Here is a 23,511-nt window from a genome sequence, read left to right as displayed (position 1 = left end):
TGGATGTTCTGCGAGATGATGAAGGGTAAAAAATCTATCAGCTCGTTTGGATGTATATTGATGTAGCGTTAAGAAGTATGGACTCAAGTTATGAGGGTAATATTACACACTTTGGATTCACTAATTTCGTCTGGCCTGCCTGTCAAATGGTGGCACTCAGACTTGTTCTTTTCAAAACGTCTATAACCCTGTTTTATACAAAAGATGAAGGTAATGAATAATTGATTGTATAGTCGTACATATTTTGCCTATACCTAGGCGCCGAAACCGCAGAAATCTTGCCCGTAAAACCGCAACCCAATGTTGATGACACCTCATTCCCTTACTCTACAAATTGGATGGCCCCAATGACCCTGCTCCTGGACAACGAAACACGTCTCCTGTCTTCTTTTGAACTCCCTCGAAAGGCCAGGAATGGAAAAGGTTTGCCTTGAGGGTTACTAGCGTGTGCTGACATTTGATCAGCTGCGCGAGAACCAGTTGCTGACCATGTTGGTCGCGATGCTGCCTGCCAGGTTGCTGGTGCCAAAGGCGCTGCCGGCGAGGTTGGAGGCGTTGCTGAACTTGTCGCAGCGGGAGAAGGCGAGGGTGTTCATGATGGTGAGGACAAGAGCGATGACTAGAGGGAGAGTTAGCAGAATATTTCATGGGACAGGGTGTGAAGCTATTCGGAGCTTCAATAGGGAGGATCAAACGTACTGACGAGCGGCAGCCACATAAAGGACAGCGACACGAGCGCCAGGATGGCCATGATGACCCAGAGCATGGGCTGCAGGTACAGGGCGAGCCAGAAGAAGCGGCTGTCGGTGGCGTTGACCACCTTTGTGCCGGGCTCGCTGCTCTCAAACACCCACTGCGAGTCGCCCGTCTGGGGGTCGACCTCGTTCCACCACCGGAGGCCGACGAGGCGGCGGCCCGCAATGTTCTTGATGTAGTAGAAGTCGGCGGCGAGGAGGAGGATGGTGATGATGAAGATCATGATCCTGGTGTACAATGTCAGCGGTCTTTGCAAGGTTTGTAGGGGAATCGTGGTGTAGACGCACATGCTATCTGTCAACAAGAGACCACCTAGAAAGTAGACCAGGATGCTCGCTGCGTTTGAACATGGTCAGCAATTGCGCCTTCGAAAGCTGTCGCCAGAGAAAAGCTCACCTATCCGGAAAGCGAGAAACGTCAGGAGCGTGATGGGATGCGCGCTGAGGCGCCAGCTAAGAGAGCCCGCGGCGGGCTGTGGTTGCGTGGCATCCATGCTTTCAGCGATTGTTCTGGATACAAATTCGGCGACGGGAGAAGAGAGCGCTTCGTATGCGCGAGGCGATTCGGGCTCGTTCGTCTCTCGATGTGCGTGTGTGTCGTGGGTAGCGATTAAAGTGGTTGAGTTGAAGCTACCTGTTCATCCCCCGTAAGCTGTGGCCTTGAGCCGCGCAACGGTTGGTCCTTAGTAAAGGGATGATGATCGGGAACCCCTGTCTGACACGGCCCGTTACGGAAGGCGGTCGCGCATGGCACAATTCCACAACGGGAAGCACCCCAGGTACCCTCGGCCCTTGATGAACTGCCGGCGGGCGGACGTCATGAGCTCGTGCGGGTCCAGCTTCGGCGTATAAGCCGTATCCGAGTCGGCATTCAACCTTCTCCTCTTCGGCGTCTTGGTATTTGAAGCTGAGTAGTAGTTGTTATAAACAGCCCAACGTCGACGCATATAATCTATCCAAGCTTTGTAGCCCGTCACTAGGAAACAACCTTCCAAACCACATCTTAATCAGAGGCCCCAAAAGACCGTCACCATGGCCGCGCGATCTGCTTCCATCATCCGCCGCTCATTGCTATATGGTACTTTACTTTTGAACCCTTCAATTATTTGAAACTGTCACTGACTATCCTCTCTAGTTCCGGGCTCATCTCAAAAGATGCTCACAAAGTCCCTGGGCCTGCACTCAGATAACGTCACATATGACTTGGAAGACTCCGTTACCCCCTCCCTCAAAGACACTGCCCGGAACCAGCTGAGGGACCACATCTCCGGCCTCAACGCCCGGCCCTCCGGAATCTCAGAGCTTGCCGTCCGCATAAATGCTGTGTCCACTCCATTCGCACTGTCCGACCTGACTGCCCTCGCCCCTCTCCGCCATGTTGATGCTGTCGTGGTTCCCAAGGTCAACTCGGCTGCCGATTTGACCTTTGTAACCGACGTCCTCCGACACGTTGCTCCGGAGCGTCACGCACCCGATGCAGAGAATCCCATCAAAATCCTCGCCCTCATCGAGTCGGCACGCTCCGTCATGAATCTCTCCGAGATCTGCAAGGCATCCCCTTACTTGAGTGGCTTTATCTTTGCCGCTGAGGATTTCGCCCTGGATCTGTCCATAACTCGAACACCCTCTTTAACCGAATTCCTATACGCCAGGTCTGCCATTGTTACCGCTGCCCGCGCTGCTGAGCTTCCAAGCGCCATTGATCTTGTCTGCACATCCTACAAGGGAGAACAAGGTCTCAAAACTCTCGAGGAGGAATGTGCTGGGGGCAAAGCCATGGGCTTCAACGGCAAGCAATGCATTCATCCCACTCAGGTCCAAGTGGCCCAGCGTATGTTTGCTCCGGACCAGCAGGAGGTCGAGTGGGCTATTAGGGTCGCAATTGCTGATGCAAAGGCCTCTGTCTCTGGAAGAGGTGCATGGACGCTTGATGGTAAGATGATCGATGTTCCTGTTGTAGGGAAAGCCAACGCCGTCATCGCCAAGGCAGAGCAATGCGGTATTGATGTCGAGGGCTTGCGGACGAAATGGAAGGACCAGGAGCCTGAATAAGGAGAGCCAGTTAGCCACCTCTATACATGTATCGCCTCTCAAAGTGTCGAGTTCATGATTCTAGCCCTAGAACCGGTTTGGCCTCCAAAATGAAATCATTTCGGCTTCTGCTTCTGCGCAATCTTCGTCCGTGGCAGTCCTTCCCAAGAAACGCCTTGGTGCATTAAGAGGATTATCCCAATCCACAAACGAGCCCTGACGTCCTTGACCACCAGGCTCCCTTTGCTGGAGTGGGGGTTGCGAATTCCTCGAGGCCGGCCTTGTTATCTCACTGGCCTCGAAATTGTCACCACCCATAGCGACCCCATATGGATCTTGTGGTTCATTCCATCTCTCCATTACCTCATTTTCGATTCTTTCGATGAACTCCATCATGGTTTCTCCACCATTGTATTGTCGGAACACTCCAGGATCTTTCTCATTGGGGAGGAATTCGTCTTGTTCATAGATCAGGGGCTCCGGCCTGGCTGGATACGGTGTTGTGATAGGTGTGAGGGTGGAAACCCTATGATGGAGAGATTCTGGGTACCGGGTGCCAAAATCTGATAGAGGTGCTGGTGTGCCCTGGTACCTCTGCCAGCCATAGTGCCTTGGATACCCCGCGGCATGTTCCCAAGACTGAGGTGTCAAAAATCGCTGTGGCAAGGATTGAACAGAAGGACGGTCTTTCCAGAGACTTGAATCTGGGCCAATGCCAAGGTCAAGGCCTCGGTTGGTACTGCGGATATAGTGATGGCCTCCTTCTAATGTTTCAGAAATGGACTCAGGGCGCTTTTCGAAGCATGAACCTTTGTCAGTTTGTGTAGGAACTAGACAAGTAGGGGCCTGATGTCCTTTGCCATCTGTTGCCTGATCCCCTGAGTCAAGACAGTGGGATGTCTCGGATGTATTTGGGTTGTCAGCTTCAACTCGATTGGGGTCTCCGCTAGGCATCGAAAGATCTTTTGGTTGCTGTTCCGAAGTCAAAAGATTGGTTGATAGTGATGTCCCAGCTGCTGTACTTTGGTGACTGTGATCCGCTGTCACTGGGAGTGGTTGGTTTGGTCTTTCTGATCTCTCCATCTCAGGGCTAACCATCACTCCTCTGTCTTCGTATGATACGCGCCTGTGTGGATGCGATTTTGAGGTTTCGGCAGGATCTGACGTGTGGTCATTGGTGTCAGGGACAGTCGATGGCTGTTTTCGGCGATGCCCAAGTCGAGACAGAAATTCTGTGCCGCTAAAAACTCCTGTCTTAATGAGGTCTTCGGGCACACATTCAGGTGTTTTGGAGCCGACAGACACTGCCTGGTTTGCCGATCCTGAGCGGCCTCGTTGAGGTAGAGATGAGCTTTTGCCTGGCATGTAACCATGGCAACTCTCGAAACTGATGCCGCGATATCCAGATCCCCGCGAGGTGTTCTGTGATGTGGGCCTTGCCTCTTGCGGTTGAGTTGCTAGTCTCCCACTTCCCGCGCTCCTTGAAGTTATGGTGCTAAGAGCTGGGGTTGATTGGCGGGAGCTCGAGGCATCCACGAGATGCCTCTCGAAGCCGTTCCTATTCCCCTCTTGTCGGATCTCTTTACTATTCCTGGCACTATGTCCCTTTGCCGGCTCTTCTGGCTTCTCTAAGAAACGCATTTCGTTGAACCTGAGGTCGCCAACTGCATCATAGTAAGTAAAAGAGACCAGCACGGGCAGAGCTACACACGTTCTCTTCCAGCATAGGCAGAACTTCGAACATTCAAGGACATGCCGGCTCGAAGTTCGGGATCCAACTAAGATATGGCACGTTAGCGTCGTTCCCAGCTTGCGTTCCCTGTTAATAGACATGACATACAGTTATCCTAGAGGTTCCGAGAAAACTTGATGTAAAGTTGTTCATGACGTCTCGGCTCGAACGAAGTCGAGATTTCTTTGCCCGGGTCTGTTTTCTCGCCCCTTTCGCTTCGCCTTTAGCTGCTCGCGCTCTTCCGTCATCCCGTTTCCTCGAATCATAACGATCAGGTCGGGTTTTGTGTCTAGGCCGTCTTTCGAAAGCAAAGTCATCGGAAGTGAAGTTGGGTGATTGTTGACGCTCTGGTGACCGATGTCTCTTTCTATTTTCCTTATCAGACCCCATCGCCACGGATTCTTCGTATCCCCTTGTTGAATAGCTGTCATTATCAAATCTTTCGGGGCTTCTGGCAATCGGCTGGTCTCGATCAAAGCGTCGTTCTCCTTGTTGGCGATTATGCAAAGGGATGGGTGCAATGGGAAGATTATAAGGACGCCAACCTAACGAGCGACTGCGATCGAGACCTTGGTTGAGGCTATCTTGGTGATTGGTGACCTCATCTTCAGGCGATGTTTGATTCAACCAAGAACGAACAGGGCCAAAATCATCGGAGCCGGCCTCTGGGACATTTTGCGCAAAGCTCCTGGCAGGGCCGTGTTGGTCTTCATGCCATGCGCTTGGATGGCCGTGGTCCCGATGATAACTCATTCAGGTCGTCTCAGTCAAAAAAGGAGGGGGCCGAGGATACAGAAATTAAAGGGCTTTGGGGAATACCCAGAAAACAGGATCAGAAGTGCATCGTGAGAGTTGCTCATCACAAAACTTGAGTGAACTAAGCAGTTGTCATGGTGCAAGGTTGCTCTTGCTGCCACTTGCCTCGCTAGGGGTGGAAAAGAGAAACCTAGGCAAGACTTCTCCTGGGTAGGCAAAAAGGCAGGAAAGAAAGTTCATCGGTCTTGAATTCGAGAGCACCTTCCTTCCTATTTACCTACCTAGGTATCTATCTGCCAATGGAAGGCTCTCCTGAGAAAATGCAGATGGGCTTGATGGGGAGGTGCACCTTCCCCTTAGACGCTCCCCTGTCCCCACCGACTGTGCCTGACTGACGTCTGAAGTTTCGATTGAATTGCATCAAAACATCATCAATCGCCTCAAACATCAAGAAACAAGTTTTTCGCCTCCCTTTCTATCTACCCAGGTAGCTAGCACCTTTTTCGCAAGTTGGAAATTGCGGACATGTTGCACCTCTTTACGAGACCTTCGCTTCCATTTCAGGGTCTTCACCGACAGCAGGTTCCGCATGGTCGCAATTGAATGCCCTGTCGCAAGTCATGTTTCACTTGCAATTCTCCCAGGCATGCGTTTCGTGTACTCGGCATGAATACCTGGCACGGAAGAATACCCACGCCATCGGTTTCAACTCGAATCAGCCGACAATGCGTAAAGTTTCAATCTCCGTTGGGCCAAGCGATGAATGGTCCCTGAGATGGAGATGGACCGACACGGGTATTTGTCTTGGCGTCGAGTAGGGGGCCAGATCAACCGGCTAAGGCGCTGCCAAGGTAGCATCGCATCAACGCTTAATCTGGCGTTTCAACGCGCTGCATCTGCCAGCACAACCGTTGACACGGATTTCGCTTACGAGTCTCTAATTCGTCCTTAACTTGGTTCTTTGCAGATTTCCGCGACAAGACACCAAACCAGAGCGGCGGGCAATGCGGAATCGCAGGGACTGCGGTGGGTTGTGAGGCCCCATCTTTCCATCCCGTCTCCAGAAAGCACAATACGAAGGAGCGCGAGACTACCCCTTGGCACACGCGTGTTTCATGCGATGGTTACGAGTCGGAGTTATCGGGGCTCTAGGGTGGCTTGCATTCAGTTTACCGCCAAGCTGATGGTTTCCACGTCGTCGAAAGATGTCGGGGCGCAATACAATTCCAGAGTCCGGATACTGCTGGTTTATTCAAGCATGGCTCATACTTGCAGCATACCCTTGCCTCGATCTCCCCTCCCTCCTGCTGCGGCCTTCCCGGCTTCTCGAACGATCTACAAAACGGAACAATCGATGACAACGATGGTTCGCAGACGCGTCGTTCTATTTATTCCCCGTCTCGGCTTGTTGGACGGTGCCGCCGCCCCTGAATCAATGCCCTCCACCACCAGGTGGAAGAGGGGCAGCACGTGTTTGAGATAGGTCTGGCGAAGCGGGGCTCGAAACAAGATGGTGAAAGGAGAGCACCAGCATACGAAGAGGGCGGCACGTTCAAGGTCAGGCACGGGGACGGGGTGCGTGGCATCTTTGCGGCATAGGGCAGCATGAGGGAGAGATTCGTCGTTGCAACAAGCAGGTCTTGGGTATCAATTCTTGGACGGATGGCGGCCAATTGGCTGCATGTGGCAGGTTTCCAATGTCTCTCATTCACATTGTCCATGGCGCAGGCCGGTGTCTTGTCCCGATATAAGCTACCTACCAAAAGCGCAAGGAGCAAGGACCGGGATGCTGGGGCATGTGGGTTGAGGGGGCTATGCGAGCAACGAATGGAATCGGCGTAGAATGATGAGAAGGGGCAAGATCATCGGGCAGTTATGCTTGGCCTAGGGGCACAGAGCTATTTGAGCTAGCCGCGGTGCTTGGCTTTTGCGTGGAGAGGCTGCTGCCAGGATGTGGAGGGGGGCCGTCGTCATCACAGACCCGCATGAGCGTCCTCTCATGCCCTTGGACGCCAGTGTCTGCCCCCCCATCGCCACGGTGAGGTTGGTGGGCATTGCGTTCCCCCTGTGCTTGCCGTGCGTGCTTGCTTCTTCCGCCTAAAGCTTGTTTGGAAGAAGGGCCCTGGGTCCCTGCCAGTGCCAGACGCAGACGACGAAACGTCCATCCGTGACCCATACCCATGGCACCCCGGCCTGTCGCGGTGACGGTTCACCCAGCACTGCCTCCACGGATGAGCCCACCGGAGGATCGACGGGAGGAGGGAGACTTGGACCTGAGCTATAAAGGATGGCGGAAATGAAGCGAGCGAGGAGTGAGCGCCATCCATCTGCATGTGCTGCTTGACATTGGGCTCGCCTGCTAGGACCAAGACCAACTAACCCAAGCCCAGCCCAGAGTTGAGTCTAGAGACAGGCAGACGACAAGATACCCCTGGCCGGCATCGTCATTCAACGCCGGTACCGATCCGGACTACAGATACAACGTGCCTAACCTTGCCTCGCTGCAGGGTGCATACATAACCTCCACGGTCACGCTCCGCCCGCGCCCTCAAAGACCCCTCTCGTCCTTTTGTCTGTCCTGTCGTCTAAGCTACTGCGTCCGCACCATCTTCCCGTCTTTGGAGCTCCACTCTCATCTTTCTCCCTGAACTTCAAATCCGTCCACGTTTACCTGTCAGCTATCTCGATAATTAGCGCACAAGTCCAGCTGCTCCGGTGCAAGATCGAGTGCGCCTTTGACAGAGCTGTCAGTATTCATACCTGCTTGAGGCAATATAGGTATGTCCTCTCGCTCTCTGCGGCCTCCTATTCTTCTGCCCTGTCTGCGACTGTGATTGCGATTGCGCCGCCTGCGAATGTAAGCGCGCGCTTCCAGTCGAGGCCACGCGTGGTTTGCAAGCAACATGTCCCTTTCCACGGCTGTGACGGCAGAGTCTGTCTAGCTATCTACCTCTCTTTGATAAAGACGAAGATGCGCAACTCTGATTCTCAGCCTCACGGTCTTGCGACGCCTTGCTGATGAACCGCCGAATGCTGGAGAACCGGACCGTTGCCGTTCTTTGAACCACAACTAACACTTGGACAGACTCAAGACCCCACGATATCCATCATGTCGAAGCTTTTCATCGGGTTTGTCAAATCACCATGTGAGCGGTTATCGCATTGTGCTGACCCAAGATAAGTGGCCTAGCATGGCACACTGAGGAGGCTACTCTTCGCCAGAAGTTCGAGGAGTTTGGCCCCGTCGAGGAAGCTGTATGTGACTCCGTTCCTTTCTTCTCCCGCTGGCAAGGCACTCCTGGTTCTGCATTCTCTTGTGGCTCTGGTGCGAGTGCTCGCTAGAGTACGAAGCGGCTTCTAACAATGGACACGGAAAGGTTGTGGTCAAGGACCGCGATACCGGCCGCAGCCGCGGCTTTGGATTTGTGCGATACACCCAGGAGGGAGACGCCCAGAAAGCCATCGCCACCATGAACAACGTCGAGTACGAGTCACTCTGTTTCCTCTTTCCGATGGCAGATTCGCTGTGATCGATCGCCTGTTGGCAGTGAGGTCTAACATGTACTAGGTTTGACGGACGAACGATTCGAGTTGACAAGGCATCCGACAACGGCCCCCGAGGCGGATTCGGTAGAGGCGGCGGCGGCGGCTTTGGACGAGGCTTCGGAGGGCCTATGCCGTACGGCATGGGTCCCCCTGGACCCGGCTACCAAGTCCCACCCCCGAACATGTACGCTCCGATGCCGTATGGTCGTGGTTACCCTCCGCCGCAGCAGCAGGCTTACGGCACGCCTCCCCAAGGTATGTTTGAGCGATGACAGCCCCAGGCCGCCCAAGGCTAATTGCTCTATAGGATTCGTGGCGCCGCAGTTTGGATACCCCGACCCATCTCAGCAGCAGCTCCCTCCTCAGCCCCAGCAACCTCCCCAGGGCGGACGAGGCTATTAGTCGACTGTAGCTAGAGGCGCACCAGGAGTGGGCCACGAGGACCGTTCAGGGGGTAGGAGAGACATGGCGAGGGTCAATGATTTCGACGAGTTTCGGCACCTGGGCTTTGCGAATCCTTTGTATGACTGGATGATTAGGCATCGGTGAGCACGCTGGACGCAGAATTATACCCGGGCACTTGGGTTGAGACATGGTAAAAGGCATGGCATTTGGGTTTGCCATCTTGACACGGCCGTTTTATTAATGACTTTGTGCGGGAAGACAATGGAGATTGCCTTGTTGGGCGGGCAAATGCAACCTAGTGCTATTTGGATCCTTTCCCTTTTGTCTCGTGAGGTCCCCTTGTCAAGCTTTTGCATAACTGACCTGGTCATATGACCTTGGCTATCAGTGGAATTGGTTCTGAATCATAGGTCTCGCCGAGCACTACGTTCTTGTACTGCGAGTGTGGACAAGGCATTCATTCTACGGCGTAATTGAGGTTGTTGAATGTCTTGTGTCTAACCCTGTATTGACCAGCCAGGTAGGACCGTCTATACGTGTCTGTTTGTCTATGCTATACCAGGATACAGTCTATTCAAGCGACATGCCTTCCTCTCAGGGGCTTGGGTCTTCAATCTCTTCCGCCTCTTCGGTGCTGTGCTTTTGCTGATGGGTGGTCGGCGTAGGGTTCAGGTGTGCGATTTTGCCGCTGCTCTGGAGCTCCCTGACACGGCGAGCGAGGTCGTGGATGTGAACATCGCCGCTGTCCGGGGCCAGTTCGTTGAGGGCTTCCTCGAGGTTCAGGAGGTAGTCAATGTTGGGGCCGCTGGGCCCTTGGCTGCGGGTAATGTGCTCGGCAAGCTCCTGGGGATCCTGGGGGCCGACGAACTGGTCGTTCTCCGGAGTGCCGATGTAGACGAGGGTGTTGATCGAGGGTGAGCCGTCGGCAGGGTGAAAGGGGGCGTAGTGGATAGAGTAACCATTGATCTCGCGGATGTCAAGATATTCCTTGACCTCGGCGACCTTTTCGGGAATGATTCGATAAGCGACACCCCAGACACGCTCCGGTGCAGATGCGTGACCGTCTTTATCCTTTAACTGTTCCCAGTAAGACCTCTCAATAAGAGTGACAACACGACCGGGAGCCTCGGGTGTGCCTCGGTGATCCTGACTGGAGGATACTGTTAGTAAGAACCGTTGTCTTATTCGTCAAGTGTTGGAGTCATGCCTGGCCTGTGAGAGAGTCAGCTGGACGAAGTCGAGGTGGTCAGCCAATTGAGGGTATTCAGACCTGCCAGAAACGTCGGACATAGCCGTTGACCCATCCAGGGATTCTCCGATCTTGGAAGGCGGGCGTCAGCGAACTGGTGACAAGGGTCGAGACATCGGGTGAGTTAGTTACCGAAGTGTGGCGGAGGCTTCCAGATGAGGCTCCTATAAATCACGGAGAGGGCTGCGTCAGTATTGGGAATCAATATTTGGATGCGACGGCTGTGTAGCCACATCAGAAAGGGCTGAGGCGCACCCGTATCCGTACAACCAGAACTCGGAAGTGTCTTGGGCGTTTTGGACGGTCATGGCTGAGGTTGAGGCCAAGGACTGGAATCAAGGTGTATTAATAATGGTGATGAGCATATTGCCGGGACTTGCGAGGTGCGTACTTAGTCGGTTGTGCAAGACGGAATGGAATAGTGGACTAGACGAGGTCCTTAAGCCGCTCTAGGTAGTCTAAGGCAAGGTGTAAGTGAGTAAGTGCTATAGCAGCCCGTGATAATAGGTTGCTCGGTAGTTGTGACTCTCAGGACAAGATGGGGAGGACAGGGGCAAGCATGGATGGATTAGAGGGATGGATGGGAACGGGAATGCCTTGTCCCATCGATCCAATGCGATGAGGTGACCTACGGATGGGCCAGTAAGAAGCAAGCATCCAATGGATGTCAAGGGCCCTATACGCGGGAAGCCGCAGCCGCAGACGATCCAGAAGGCGGGCCGGCAAGAGATTGAAATCCATCCATTCCCATCCCATGCACGGATGGACCCAGTCCAGTCCATGTGTAAAGACGGTGGATCACGATAGATGGCCGCTGCCCGCTCCGCGCCTCCACCGAGATTGGATGGATGCTGTGCTCGGGGTGGCTGAGGCCATCCTCTGCAGTGGCTCATGGGCGCCCGGCGTCACTGACAGATTAGTTACTGCACCTGGAGATGGGCAGACGCTGACTTGCAGATGGAAGCGCTCCATGGAATCGTCCATCCAGCGTCTGGCGCCTCCATCCATCCCTACAGGGCGTTCCACGGGGCTCTTCAGGGGACTACGTACCGTAAGGACGGATATCGGCCTGCCTAGGGGCCAAGCCAAGACAAGCCAAGCCCAGCCATGAGAGGTCCTCGCAGCGCAGTCAGGCTTCCTCATTCCTCAGCCTGAATTGGATGCGAGCCCGACGACGTAATCCCGTCTCCAGAACCATCAGCTTGAGCAGGGGAAGGTGCAAGGGCATGTCAGGCTTTACGCAGCAGGTCCTTGCTTCCCTTGCAAATTGGCCAAGTTGTCCGCGTGCCTTCCCATTGATCTCTTAAGAAAAAAAATCCTTTTCTAATACAAACAGCACTTGTCCCATTCACCTACAACCATACACACACACACACACATCTTTCCACCTCTCAGAAACCGACGTCACCAGGCTCCCGTCACGCTTGAACCATCCATCCACTGCTCGCGTGTGATCGCCAAACCTGGTCCGTCAGATAAAACTCCTACTGTGGGAGCCGCTTCTCCGACCCTCGCTCTCGCTCTCTCGTCGTCGCCCATAAATTCCCACGCTCAGCCACACTTGCTCACTTCGACGCTCCACCGACAAGACAACACTGCCCCACGCTCATACTGCCCCCCTGGGCCTTACCGAGAACCAAGCGCAAAAAAGGCACGCAGCCATCTGTGACGCTCAGTCCAGTCCAGTCCAAGCCCAGCGGCACTCTTCAGCCGCGCACCACCACCTCAGCCCGACCTCAAAAACCCCCGTCATACTCGACGTCCTACTTGCTCTCCTCCCTTCTTAAAAGGTTCTCCTACCGATCCAACTCTTCTCCAGGACAACGAGACTCTTGGATCACACAAATCACTATGGCTTACAACCGTCCCTTCGATGAGGATGCTCTCCCCAGGTGAGTTGCCCCTCATTCCCCCGCGCCAACCAACGGTGGTTCTGCGATGCGCCCAAGTCAACGTCACGATACCAGTGCTAACCACGCGCCTCGTACAGATTTGCCGAGCCAGACCCCGTACGTTTCGCCTGTTCTCCCATGCTGATGGGTCAGCCATCGAGGGAGGAAGCACATCATATTGACCTTGTATTTGCAGAAACCTGGCCAGTCGAGGACTCCTGCCCCGCAACAACCCCCTCCACAGCAGTATCACCAGCAGCAGCCTCGATATGATAAGCCCTTGCCAGTTCACCGAGACTCTCGATCTCATTCGATAGGCCAGCAGCATGGCTACGGTCACATGTCGCCGCCTCCAAACCCTGGCGCGAGGCCGCCTCAGCCTCACAGCCGTCCTACCCTCAATTCGCGACCTCCCCCTTCACCCGCCCTTGATGGCTCTGGTTCCGACCCTTCGCTTTTGCCCCTATTCCGCGCCGTAGACAAGGATGGTGAGTATCGCCTGTTGATGCCCTTCCTGCAAGGGGGTAGCTTTACGAGCAACCTGCTGACCCTTATCCAGGGACTGGTCATCTCTCTGAAAGGGAGCTCTCCGCCGCGCTAGTCAACGGTGACTGGACCGCCTTCGACCCCCACACCGTTCGCATGATGATCCGAATGTTTGACTCGGACCGGAGTGGCACTATTGGTTTTGAGGAGTTCTGCGGTCTATGGTCCTTCTTGGCCTCATGGCGAACCCTGTTCGATCGTTTCGACGCCGATCACAGCGGCAACATCTCCCTGTCCGAATTCAACAACGCCCTCGTCGCATTTCGATATCGACTCAGTCCCCAGTTCGTGGAACTGCTTTTCAACACATACGACAAGCGCAACGAGGGTGTCATGAGCTTTGATCTCTTTGTCCAGAGCTGCATCTCTCTGAAGCGCATGACGGATGTGTTTAAGAAGTACGACGACGACCGCGACGGATACATCACACTAAGTTTTGAGGACTTCCTGACAGAAATCCTCAAGCAACTCAAGTAAATGACTAAAATGGTGGTGTGGTTTTGGAGATTTTGGACATTGAAAACGAACTCCTAGGACTGGAGTGTTACATGGAGCAAGTCTCACATGGGACTGTGATACGGCCCCAAGGGAGGAAGCCAGCATGCATGATATGGCGGGGTGTATAACGGGGACGGCTGGGTACATGGAGTGACAAGATGGAATGGACAGATGGATGATACCCTAGGTCGAGGCTGCGGATCCTGACTTAGAGACCGGGACTTGCCTTTGATACATCACATATGAATTTATGTTGAACAACTTGACCCAGTCCCAAGTTGGTTATACCGTCATGTGGGTTCATAAGGTTCCTTGACAACTGGATGCCAGACGCGAAGTCGGGTTCAAGACGAGCAACGGATGCCGGGCTGTTCAGAGAAGCTTTGTGAGACCTCCCTGTGGGTAGCTTGCCCTGGCCACATGGGACTGAGGAGTTACATACACTCCGTTTCCACCCAAACCTATATGGTTGAGTTGCACAAATGCCTTGTTCCTTGATTTAATCGTGCAAAGTCGGCGCAACGAGTGTGATAACCCTGCTGGCAATAAATGTAGCACAGTGAGGCATTCCACCAGGTGACCATTGCCGTGGCAGGCGACAATGAGTCTACTGTCCGATCAACTCATACGCCTCTCGGCGCAATCATATATCAGCCCTATACCAAAGGGCTTAGGGGGTCCGATTCCTAGTCTCCAATCGGACATCCCAGGCGAGCGCAAGAAGAATAGCAACGACCCCTGGACCGCACGGTTCAACAGTTTGACGTCGATTGTGGGGAGAAACGCCACTAAGCAGATATATTGACCGAGTTTTCATGACGAGATGCTCCAGCCGACAATCCGCTGGGGTTGGTGATCTGCATCTTGGAAGCTTCCAAGAAGCTTGGGCTGGCGGCCCTGTGTCGATCGGGGGCTTTCAAGTAACCTGTAAGGGTCATTGGTATCTAGAATATGCGAGCATGCCGATATTAACTAGGATACGGCAAAATCGTTGTCGTTGCGTGTGGTTTCGGGGCCGCAAAATGGACCTCTCAGAGAAGCCATTCGGATCGTCTGCTTGGAGATCAGCGCCGATTGGCCTGGCTCGTCGTCGGAGGTCTAGACTTCCAAGACAACCCGACAGAGAGCCCAGGCTCGACCATCATCTGATAGTTGCATTGGGTTGTCTGGCGTAGTCCAGGTCATGGAACACACCAGTTAGTCTGTGTAGAAAAGGTAGCAGAAGGAGATGGCCGATGAGACGAGTGGCACAAATCCGCAAAGTCACATTCCTCCGTTCCAACATGTCGGTTTGACAGCGGATGCTGTTGTATGCCCACTCACGTTTCTGCAGTGCTTATCGGTGGAGTGATGAACGACCGACGCGAGCTTGGTGCTGGGCTATGTGTCGGTCGGTCGCATAAAATGATGGTGGCATCCGCTTCTTTTCTGATAACATGCTCAAGTGGTAAGGGTAGCAGATGATTATTTCCACGATTTCGAGGCTCGAGTGATTGGTGGTGGGTCATTGAATTCGGCCGAGTCTCGCAGCTGCTCAGATCGATAAGAAACATAACGATGTCCAGACTTGATGATTGAGGGAAGGGAATGTCGTTTTCAACCTCGTGCTGGTAAGATTGATAATCCTCGGTGAAGGGACAAGGAAAGTGAGAAGCCTTGTCTCGCCAAACCCATGGCTTTTCAGTCATGGACGACCGGCGTTCCGTGCTCCATTGTCTTACAAGACGGCCAGTTGAGCTCAAAGTTGACTAACTGGAAATTGTTCAATGGGCACACCCATGCCTTCAAGGGTTCTGGAACCACGGACACAACGTGGCTATCGCGGCAACAGCATGGTAACCATCCAGTAGAGCCAAGCAAGAGGTGGAGATTTGGGTCTCGAAGGCGCGAACAGGAAGCAGCCTATTGACTCTACCCTCTGTCGAGCATGGATGTTCGTCCAAGGTTTTTGTTTTTTTGGTGGTCATGGGATCGAACCCAAGTTGCCCCAAGCTCCGCCCGCCTATGGATTGCGACCCGACAACGAGCCTTTTTATTCCCTCTCTTCGCCAACGCAGTCCAAGTCGAAGGGCTAACCCGGTTGTTTCCTGGGAAGCGGCGTGGACCACGCGGGGAAGCTCTCGACAGGTATCTGAGTCCAGGACCCAAGATTGGCAGACCTGATATGGATAGTTTCGAGACTCAAGACGTTGCTCATCCATCTGAAAGGGAAGCTCAGGACAGCCAAAAAGCTGGCTACCCTGGAGAAGAGAAAAAAAGACGTTGCCGCCAGTCGTTATTTGTTGCTCGCCCGGCGCCCTTCATCCATCTCCACCCCAGTTGGCCCCCACACGCACTCCCACCTCTCCCACTGGATATTCCCACCCCTTCTCTGGCAGCTGGGAGCTTCCGTACCCGGTTTGTGACTCTGCCAGGAAGCACATCAGCCCTGAGCTGTCGGCGAGCTTCAGCAATTGCTCGCTGACTGTGCCAGGCTTACGGTTCCAGGCCCGGAAGGTATCTCCGAAGTCGAGAGCGAGGGTGCGATGGTGAACATGTCCGTCATGGAGCTGAGCATCTGAGGTACCGTCGACGATTGCCGCTGGGGTGAGATTCGCAGTGGCCGGTGGTTGCGGCGCGGGGTCACCGCCCTGAGGGCCTCGAAAATAAAGCCGGACTTATCGTGGGCGCGACCTCGGTTCCGCGGTCTTGGGTTGGATGTGTGCGCTTCATCCTTCGAGTCTTGCGACGCTCGCTGCCATTCCCGGTCCCTTTGTTCCAGGCGACTCCCCTAGCAGCATGCCATGCCTTGTCACCGGCGTCCCTCAAGCTCGTTCGTGCGCTTTCAACCGGACCTGCAGCTGGCTGGCTGCCTCGCTCGAGTCAAGCGACAGATTTGACGTGATGGACAGGAGTAAATTCTTGTCCACTCTATCGCCACATGATTTTGGACGTTTCGGACATCAGCTCACCGCCTTCCTAGGAGGCGAACGACCCGATGAGAAGGGTGTAGCGCTTTGCAGCTTTGCCTGAGTCGAATAATAATGGAAGCGAGGGGGAGGACCCTTCACTTGTCTGACTCTGCGCACGCCCGTACTGCACCTTCAGCAATGCCGGTTCCGTACTCGTAGGGCGAGGAGCTGCCCGCTCCCCTGGCCGGTGATGTCACCGTCTCACAAGACCCGAGACTGTGGTGACAAGGGCTCCAGGTTGGGCTGTGGGCAAGACTCGTGCCCCCAATCGCTCTGCTGCGCATCAGCTCTTCTCCAATGAATAGAGCTTCTCGAAGCTTGCCCCCTCTCGCCAGCTACCCTCCACCACCAAATCGAAAAAGAAAATTCCATCATCCCCTTTCTCGAAAGAAAAAAAAAAAGGAGCTGCATACCCCTTAAAGCAGGACATGATTCAATATTCATCTGACTGTGGGGGGCAACGACTCTCACGTCGAATCTCTCCATGTCCACAGCTGCGAACCGTCGCATTCCAAACGCCACATCGGCCTCTGTGATTCCAGCTCAAGTCTAGTCGCCCAGGGCTTGAGCTCCAGCTTCCAACAGCATTGTGTAGCTATGGTCCCGTGGACCAGTTCGTGGCGAGAGTCATGCAGAGGTACTCGTCGTGTACATGTGATAACCACGTCCGGAGTTGGCTTAGGGACAGGACCCGTGAGTGGCAGTTGACCTTGGGTTTCGGCCCCGCCGACCCTGGCCATTCTCCAGACATGGCCAACCTTGGAGGCGCCGGGCCTTTTCTTGCGACATGCTAGGTACCTGTCGCAAGCCGATGGTGTCGACGAGGCCCGGCCGGCCGGGTGTAGGTATTGATTCTGGCATTGGCATCGCAGGGGGACGTGATCCGCGACCCAGTTCAGCTGCTGATTGACTGGCTCGAGACTTTTGCCTTGGTACTGTGCTGTGGTGGTTAGCTCTGCCTCCACCGATCGCATCTCTTGCAAGCAAGCTCTGGCAATGGACCAAGAGAAGGGGATCTTGAACAAACCTGAACAAGGGACCAGCTCCACCTCGAATGGAGCTTGCTCCCCTGCTTCCTGGCTCTTGGGGGAGCTTGTCGGGGCCTGCAGCACCTTTCACAGGGCAGCAACGTCTGGACATAAACAGCCAAGGGACGTCTGCTCTGCTTCTCAACCTCCATCCGTCCAGACAGGAAGCTCCACCGCCAGCCACCCCCTCTCCACTGCTGCCACCACCCCTCCCGAGTCATTGCAATGGGAGCCAATTGATTTGCCCGCGCAGGCGCTTGGGCCATGCCCTTCTCGAGCTGCTGATGCTTGCTGATACCTGCTTTGGTGTTGCGCTCTGCTACTGGACGAAGCAGGCTCTTCCGGACCCTGCTGCAGCAGCTTTCTCAAAGGCCTCGAGGATTGCAAGATTGAAAGCTTGCCTGCCCCAGTCAAGTCCCAGTCCGTCAAACTCCGTCCCATTCTGGCGCCCAGCCTGCAGCCAGACAGAGGGCAGGGAAAGAGTGGCAGAGGTTTTTTGCTTCTCGCATGGGCCTAGAAGACTACTAGACAGCTCCCGTACCCGCACCCCCGGAGCTACGTCCTGACGCCATTGGTCCCGGGCGATAAGTCGTTCGAGGCAGCTGAGATCGCCAGTGGTGGAGGCGGAGGTCTGGCAGTTGAAGAAGGCATGGGAGAGCTCGCTCAGGCTCAGGCTGTGGTTGTGGTGCCCTTGTCGAGGTCGTCGAGGTTTTATCGCCTGCAGTTATTGTTGCTGTGCGGAAGCACACTTCAGTACCGGCCTGGATCCGTTTCCCACACGCCCTCCCGCAAGGTTTTTTTTTTTTTTCTCTCTCTTGCTGGATGTAATTTTTTCCCTTCCCTCGGTCGGGGTCCGTCTGTGTGTTTCTCACTCCAAGCTTGGTCATCTGGTCCGTGAGTGATCTTTGTGTCTGGTGTGTGAGTGTGGACGAGCGAGTGAAACGTCTGGAGCACCGAAAAGCTCTTGTTCTTGCTTGTGTAAGAGAACAGAGCTCAGCTCGGCAGCACACACCACACACTCGCGCCGACACACACACCCTTTGTCTGTCTGCCTCTTGCACTCACTCCTTTGCTCTTGCCTTCTTGTTCGCTCTTATTACTCACCTGTTCTCACACGCTTTACCCAAAAGCATCTTTTGCCTCCCACCTTCCGTCTTTTTTTTCTACCTTCTAAAGCTCCATCCTCCGATCCTCTTTCCTTTCCCACTCCATACTTTACCTACCTACCTTACCTCTCCTCCTTCCCCTCCGTACCCTCTTCCTTGCTATTCACCCACCCTCCTCTCGACGGATCACCCGTCTTCTCTCGAACTTTTTTGCTGTCCTCGTCGATTCTCGACGCTTCAACAACGTTTTACAGCATCTTAACTCGAATCGATCCCATTGCTTAGCTTCAACGACGTATCAATCGCAACTTCGCTCGACCCTCGCAATCGCATACGCCACTACCGCCGCATAATTGGACCGATTCCGAAACGGTTCCTGTAGCAAGCTTGCTCATGCTCAAGGGCAGCTCATCTCGCTTTTAACGAGCTGCGCCTTGAAATGTCCCTAGCTTTTACAGCTTCATTACCGTCAATTGAAATTATCGCATCTACAAATACAGCTTCATCGCCAGCATCTTATCGCTACACAACCCCCGCCAGCAAGCCATTGCGCATGGTGGGGTCAAGATGCCGCCTCGATCTTCCTTAACGTCCTCTTTCTCAATTACAGACTCTAACAATGAAGTGGTCTGTCCCCTTCGAAACCAAGATGGCTCCAGCTGTCGCAAGAGGTGTATCGGGGTAAGTTTCCCACGTCTGGCTTTCATTTTCTCTGTCCCTGCGTCTGGGCTTAGTCTCCCAATCCTGCACCCACCCGACCTTTTCGTCATGTCTCACCACCCTACCTCGCCAGTGTACTGAGCTGGAGAGCGTCTCATGTTTCTCGGGAACGTCCCTCATCTGACCTTGAATTACCAAATACAGGAAAAGAGATATCGTTCAATGCAGGAACATATCCGTCGAGCACACCCCGAACACTACATTTCCAAGCTTCCGGCGACCGAAGAGAGCTTCCTGCTAATGATCAATACCCCACCGTCGGAGCGTCGCCATCCCGATCAGACCTCAGCTCCAACAGCTCAGGGTTTGTCCCACTCTCAGCCCGGCTTGCCCCCGCCCGTTGACCACCTTCAAGGCTTTCACGAGCGACACAATTATCACCGCGACGAGTCCAGCAACCCAGGAACTCCCCGTCGTGTGGAGGACCTCAGCGGTGCTGGACCTCCGTCTGGTCCTATGCTTGGCACTGCCAGTGCAGCAGCCGCCCTGGCTGAGCTGCATGGCGTCAAAAGTGAGCGGGACATGGATTTCGATAGTGTAAGTTGAGCTACCCCGCCGCCTATCGATAACAGAGGCATCGACGAACAGGGCTAATGATGAGCAGGAATATTATTCAGATATGGATGCTCGGCGAAGGCCGCGAACGTCAATTGAATTGCCGCCTCTCAACCTCTCGAATCACGATATCACCAGCGACCCTTATTCCTCGGCCAAGTCCAACAGACAGCGCGACTTTCTTCCATCTATCCTCGCAAACTCACCTCCCGGGAGATCATCAACCCTTCCACCTCTCCAACGCCCCCTTGGTCCTAGCCGTCCCCGCAAACAGTCAGTAACAAAGCGAGGAAGGGAGGCTCACCATAAAAAGAAGAATTCGAGAGGATCCGCAACCGACTGGCTGCGGAGAATCCAGAATGAAGAGCGATACAGACCAGGGAACGATAGAAAAGCCATTTCTGTCGAACCCTCTACAGATTTCGGGAAAAGATGGGAAGATCTCATCGACGCAGCTGATCAGGCTGCCTCTGCTGCTGGAGATATTGATGAAGATCGAACTCCTGTATGTCCAAACCCCAATTTCCCCTGCCTGATAGCGTTACTAACCACTCAGCAGGTCCCGCAGTCTCCGGTCTCAATGCACAGGGCATCTTTGCCTCCATTTTCCCACCAAACGCAATTCCAACCTGGCAACTACCAAGCCTCACCTCTCCAACAGGCTCTCACACCTCCATCTTATGGTCAAGATGCTGTAGAGCCATTCCCATCTGTTGAGAGTGGTGAGAGCGGCGAAAACTTTCACATTGGGTCCCGGGGGCTTTCTGATTCTTCACCGACATACTCGGCCCAGAACATTCAGATTTATTGTGCCGCTTGTCAGGGCTTCTCCCTGCTCAAGGACTCATACGCATGCACTGAGTGTATCTGCGGCCTCTGCCCGACTTGTGTCGAGGTGCTCATGGCCGAGCATGGAGCACGAAGGAAGTGTCCCCGCTGCGCTACAATCGGCGGACGGTTCAAGCCTTTCCAGCTCGACATTAGATAAGTGATTCCTTGAGAATCACTATTTCTTTTTCTTTTTCTTCTTCTTGCTCTTCGTTAAGTTACCATTTAGGGGATTCATGAGGCTTCTTTCACATTGATGCGGCGTTAGGGCATATGACGGGAGCAGATGGACCTGCACACGATCAAGACGGCGAATCATGGTCTCCCCTGGCACCGCCTGTGCCAAATGACTTTCCATTCCTTTTTATATAGGGCGCTGCTTCTGCCCTCTTGGTATATTTCTTTTTTTTTTTTGCTACAATGGGTTGGGTAAAGGAGTTTTTGGTTTCAACTCGGGGAACATGGATGGATATTGGAAATATCTCCATGATTCACCCGTTGGTTAGGTTTCTGGGTCGACAGAAGGATATAACATCGATCATTACAGACTAGGCAGTCAATACGAACAAGGGAACTCGAATCATTAAAGGTCCTGTGTCGAATCAAGTTGTGAACAGTCGTATATATTCTATTGATGCATGATAATGTGGACGTGATAGTTACCCAAGCCAAGCCAACCCAATGCGTGTACCCATGTGACGAACCGAAAACGCCTATAGAGCAAGGATGAGAACGCCCCATTGACTTTATTTCTTGCCTTCCTTCTCCTTCTTGAGTAATAGGTCCCTCATTTGTGCCCGAACATTGCGACTGCCACCCAGTTTTGGGCCCTTGAGGACATCCTCGGACCCAGGTCGTGCAGGTTGGTTGGTGGGCTTCTTTTTCCGCAGCTGTCTCTGAGCCACGTCCTCAAGGAACTGTTGGCGGAACTCTTCGGCCAGTCGGTCATCGGCCGCGCCGTCCTGTTCAACGTCGGAGGCCTTGTTGGCCTGATCGGGCATTTCGTACACGTCCACTGGTGGATTGTTAGACCATCTTTCATCCATAGGTTCAAGGGGTATAAACGTACGCCGAGTTTCACGGAGGACTTCTTCGACGAGCTGGTCTCGCTTTATGGCGTCGCTGCCACGACGGTTTCGTGGGCGCCACGGCTTGCCGTCCCTCCCAAGTCTGGGCTTCTTTGCGCGGCGCCCCTGCGGGACGTCCTCTTGGGCGCCGCCGCCGCCCTGCGTTATGCGCTCCGTCCTGGCCACGTTGCGGTCCCGCACATCGTCGCCGAGGTCAATCTCCATCAGGTGGCCCTGCATGACCTCGCGGCCGCTGGTCTCCTTTGGTGGCGCGGATGTCGCATGCGGCGCAGCGTCAGATCTAGGTGCGGAGGATGATTTGCTCTGGGATGTGTTCCCACTCGCGCGATTAGACAGCCGGGATTCTATGTACTCCATCCTTGAATGATTAGTTGTGCGTGGTGGGAGGTGCGGTGCCTGAGGGGTCAGACGTACATGTGCTTGTCGTTGAGGTCGGCCAGCATTCCGGTCTGGTGGGTGAATCGATTCGCGACGCTGTTTAGCACGGCGTCGTGTGAGGCCTCGTCTGATTCTCGGGGCACGAGAGCACGCTCGTCGTTGATCTCTTCATCGGGCCGGTTCGAGTTGCGAAAGGCGACGCCGCCAAGTCGTCCTCTCCGCGCGTTTCGCAGCCGAAGCGCCGCGGCGACAGAGGCATCGTCGTCACCTTCATCTGTACCTTTCTGCACTGCTGTATCCTCGGGTGCCGTAGCGGTCGCGCTGGCGGGAGACTTTGGAGTGTCTGCAGAGTCTTGATCTTGGTCTTCGGTGCGCTGGCGGTAAGCCTTTCGTTTCTTGCCGGCGCGGAACCGTATAGGCTCCGGCGCCGCTTCTGCAGTCGGAGCAGTGTCCATGGACGGCTACCGGCTTGCTTGCGATGGTGTGTGTGAATGGTTTGTTTGTTGGTGGTTCAAAGGAGCTGGGGATGGATTGATCTCCTCTGGGTGACATCCGGCGGGTGACATCAACTAGCCAAAACCTTATCTTATCGAGGGACCCGCAAATTACCCGCTACAGTGTCTAAGACAAGCTTGCCTTGGGTTGAGCAAGATTGTATGACATTAAAAGCCAGAGCAACTCTAGGTCTGGGTCTCCTATAAAGTGTAGCTATTATTTATGCAAGGCCGTTTAATGCACGCACTGTAGTTGCTGTGTAACACACCTGTCCCTCCATCCCTACATCCCTCTGCATTCCTAGCAAACGTGACGACTTGCCTTGTACACCAAACCGCAACCATGACGAAGCGAGTATGCAAACTCATTCTCAGCTGTACAGGCCCATCACTGACATGCCTCAAGGTATACTTTGTCGTTCACGGAACTGTCCAAGGCATGTTTGTCCCGGGTCATTCCAGAGCTCTCTACTGACGTCACCAGGTGTCGGCTTCCGGTACGAAGCTCTGTCCCGTTGAGATGTTCCGAGAGCGGCATATCTAACCAAGAGCAGATACTTTACGCGGAAGAAGGCTCGAGAGTATGGGGTCACAGGATGGTGCCGAAATACGCGGGATGATACGGTGATTCCAGACACTGCGTTCGAGTATTTGCGGTAGTACTGACTGCTTGGGCAGGTCGAGGGCGAGGCCCAAGCCACCGAAGATATCCTAACCAAGTTCCTCAAGGATGTGGATTATGGGCCCAGGCATGCCAGAGTGACCAAGGTCGTAAAGGAAGACAGGGAGATTGTCGAGGGAGAAGACAGCTTTGATGTCACACGCTGAGCAAACAAGACGCGATACCTAGAAGCAGAAACAACATCATCCTACGAGAAATGAGCACCAAGAACAAGCAAGGTATTACTTAGGAAACAAGCCAATAACAAGGTACACCAAGTTTGCCTAACCCA

General features: G+C 54.1%; 8 protein-coding genes across 8 annotated transcripts; 5 read left to right on the top strand and 3 right to left on the bottom strand.

Moving 5' to 3' along the window:
• Positions 1 to 461: 461 nt before the first annotated feature.
• NCS57_00105000 (Golgi apparatus membrane protein TVP23) lies at positions 462 to 1,375 on the bottom strand (the record flags this gene model as incomplete). Its single annotated transcript, XM_053051124.1, has 4 exons — positions 1,153 to 1,375; positions 1,044 to 1,092; positions 700 to 983; positions 462 to 619 (listed from the first exon to the last, which is right to left on the bottom strand). The coding sequence occupies exons 1-4, from the start codon at positions 1,247 to 1,249 to the stop codon at positions 462 to 464; spliced, it is 588 nt and encodes a 195-aa protein (XP_052919639.1). The 5' UTR covers positions 1,250 to 1,375.
• A 412-nt stretch (positions 1,376 to 1,787) lies between these two features.
• On the top strand, positions 1,788 to 2,807 carry NCS57_00104900 (uncharacterized protein; the record flags this gene model as incomplete). The annotated part of the gene is made up of 2 exons (XM_053051123.1): positions 1,788 to 1,833; positions 1,891 to 2,807. 2 exons carry the CDS (start codon positions 1,788 to 1,790, stop codon positions 2,805 to 2,807), a joined length of 963 nt encoding a protein of 320 aa, XP_052919638.1.
• Positions 2,808 to 8,383: 5,576 nt separating this feature from the next.
• Positions 8,384 to 9,222, top strand: NCS57_00104800 (RRM domain-containing protein; the record flags this gene model as incomplete). Its single annotated transcript, XM_053051122.1, has 5 exons — positions 8,384 to 8,403; positions 8,457 to 8,529; positions 8,652 to 8,758; positions 8,843 to 9,075; positions 9,128 to 9,222. The coding sequence occupies 5 exons, from the start codon at positions 8,384 to 8,386 to the stop codon at positions 9,220 to 9,222; spliced, it is 528 nt and encodes a 175-aa protein (XP_052919637.1).
• Positions 9,223 to 9,819: 597 nt separating this feature from the next.
• Positions 9,820 to 10,782, bottom strand: NCS57_00104700 (Gamma-glutamylcyclotransferase; the record flags this gene model as incomplete). Its single annotated transcript, XM_053051121.1, has 4 exons — positions 9,820 to 10,371; positions 10,496 to 10,545; positions 10,607 to 10,638; positions 10,730 to 10,782. 4 exons carry the CDS (start codon positions 10,780 to 10,782, stop codon positions 9,820 to 9,822), a joined length of 687 nt encoding a protein of 228 aa, XP_052919636.1.
• Positions 10,783 to 12,325: 1,543 nt separating this feature from the next.
• Positions 12,326 to 13,389, top strand: NCS57_00104600 (uncharacterized protein; the record flags this gene model as incomplete). Its single annotated transcript, XM_053051120.1, has 4 exons — positions 12,326 to 12,366; positions 12,465 to 12,483; positions 12,563 to 12,854; positions 12,926 to 13,389. 4 exons carry the CDS (start codon positions 12,326 to 12,328, stop codon positions 13,387 to 13,389), a joined length of 816 nt encoding a protein of 271 aa, XP_052919635.1.
• Positions 13,390 to 19,062: 5,673 nt separating this feature from the next.
• On the top strand, positions 19,063 to 20,758 carry NCS57_00104500 (uncharacterized protein; the record flags this gene model as incomplete). The annotated part of the gene is made up of 4 exons (XM_053051119.1): positions 19,063 to 19,176; positions 19,360 to 19,752; positions 19,820 to 20,275; positions 20,330 to 20,758. The coding sequence occupies 4 exons, from the start codon at positions 19,063 to 19,065 to the stop codon at positions 20,756 to 20,758; spliced, it is 1,392 nt and encodes a 463-aa protein (XP_052919634.1).
• A 586-nt stretch (positions 20,759 to 21,344) lies between these two features.
• On the bottom strand, positions 21,345 to 22,519 carry NCS57_00104400 (uncharacterized protein; the record flags this gene model as incomplete). Its single annotated transcript, XM_053051118.1, has 3 exons — positions 21,345 to 21,613; positions 21,668 to 22,044; positions 22,101 to 22,519. 3 exons carry the CDS (start codon positions 22,517 to 22,519, stop codon positions 21,345 to 21,347), a joined length of 1,065 nt encoding a protein of 354 aa, XP_052919633.1.
• Positions 22,520 to 22,901: 382 nt separating this feature from the next.
• On the top strand, positions 22,902 to 23,386 carry NCS57_00104300 (Acylphosphatase-like domain-containing protein; the record flags this gene model as incomplete). Its single annotated transcript, XM_053051117.1, has 5 exons — positions 22,902 to 22,913; positions 22,965 to 22,999; positions 23,043 to 23,055; positions 23,108 to 23,182; positions 23,237 to 23,386. 5 exons carry the CDS (start codon positions 22,902 to 22,904, stop codon positions 23,384 to 23,386), a joined length of 285 nt encoding a protein of 94 aa, XP_052919632.1.
• Positions 23,387 to 23,511: the final 125 nt, after the last annotated feature.

This window comes from Fusarium keratoplasticum, chromosome 1 (genome assembly GCF_025433545.1).
Source record: "Fusarium keratoplasticum isolate Fu6.1 chromosome 1, whole genome shotgun sequence".
Lineage (NCBI taxonomy): Eukaryota > Fungi > Ascomycota > Sordariomycetes > Hypocreales > Nectriaceae > Fusarium > Fusarium keratoplasticum.
The sequence above is the reverse complement of the archived record's forward strand: the minus strand, read 5'-3'. Positions and strand labels throughout refer to the sequence as shown.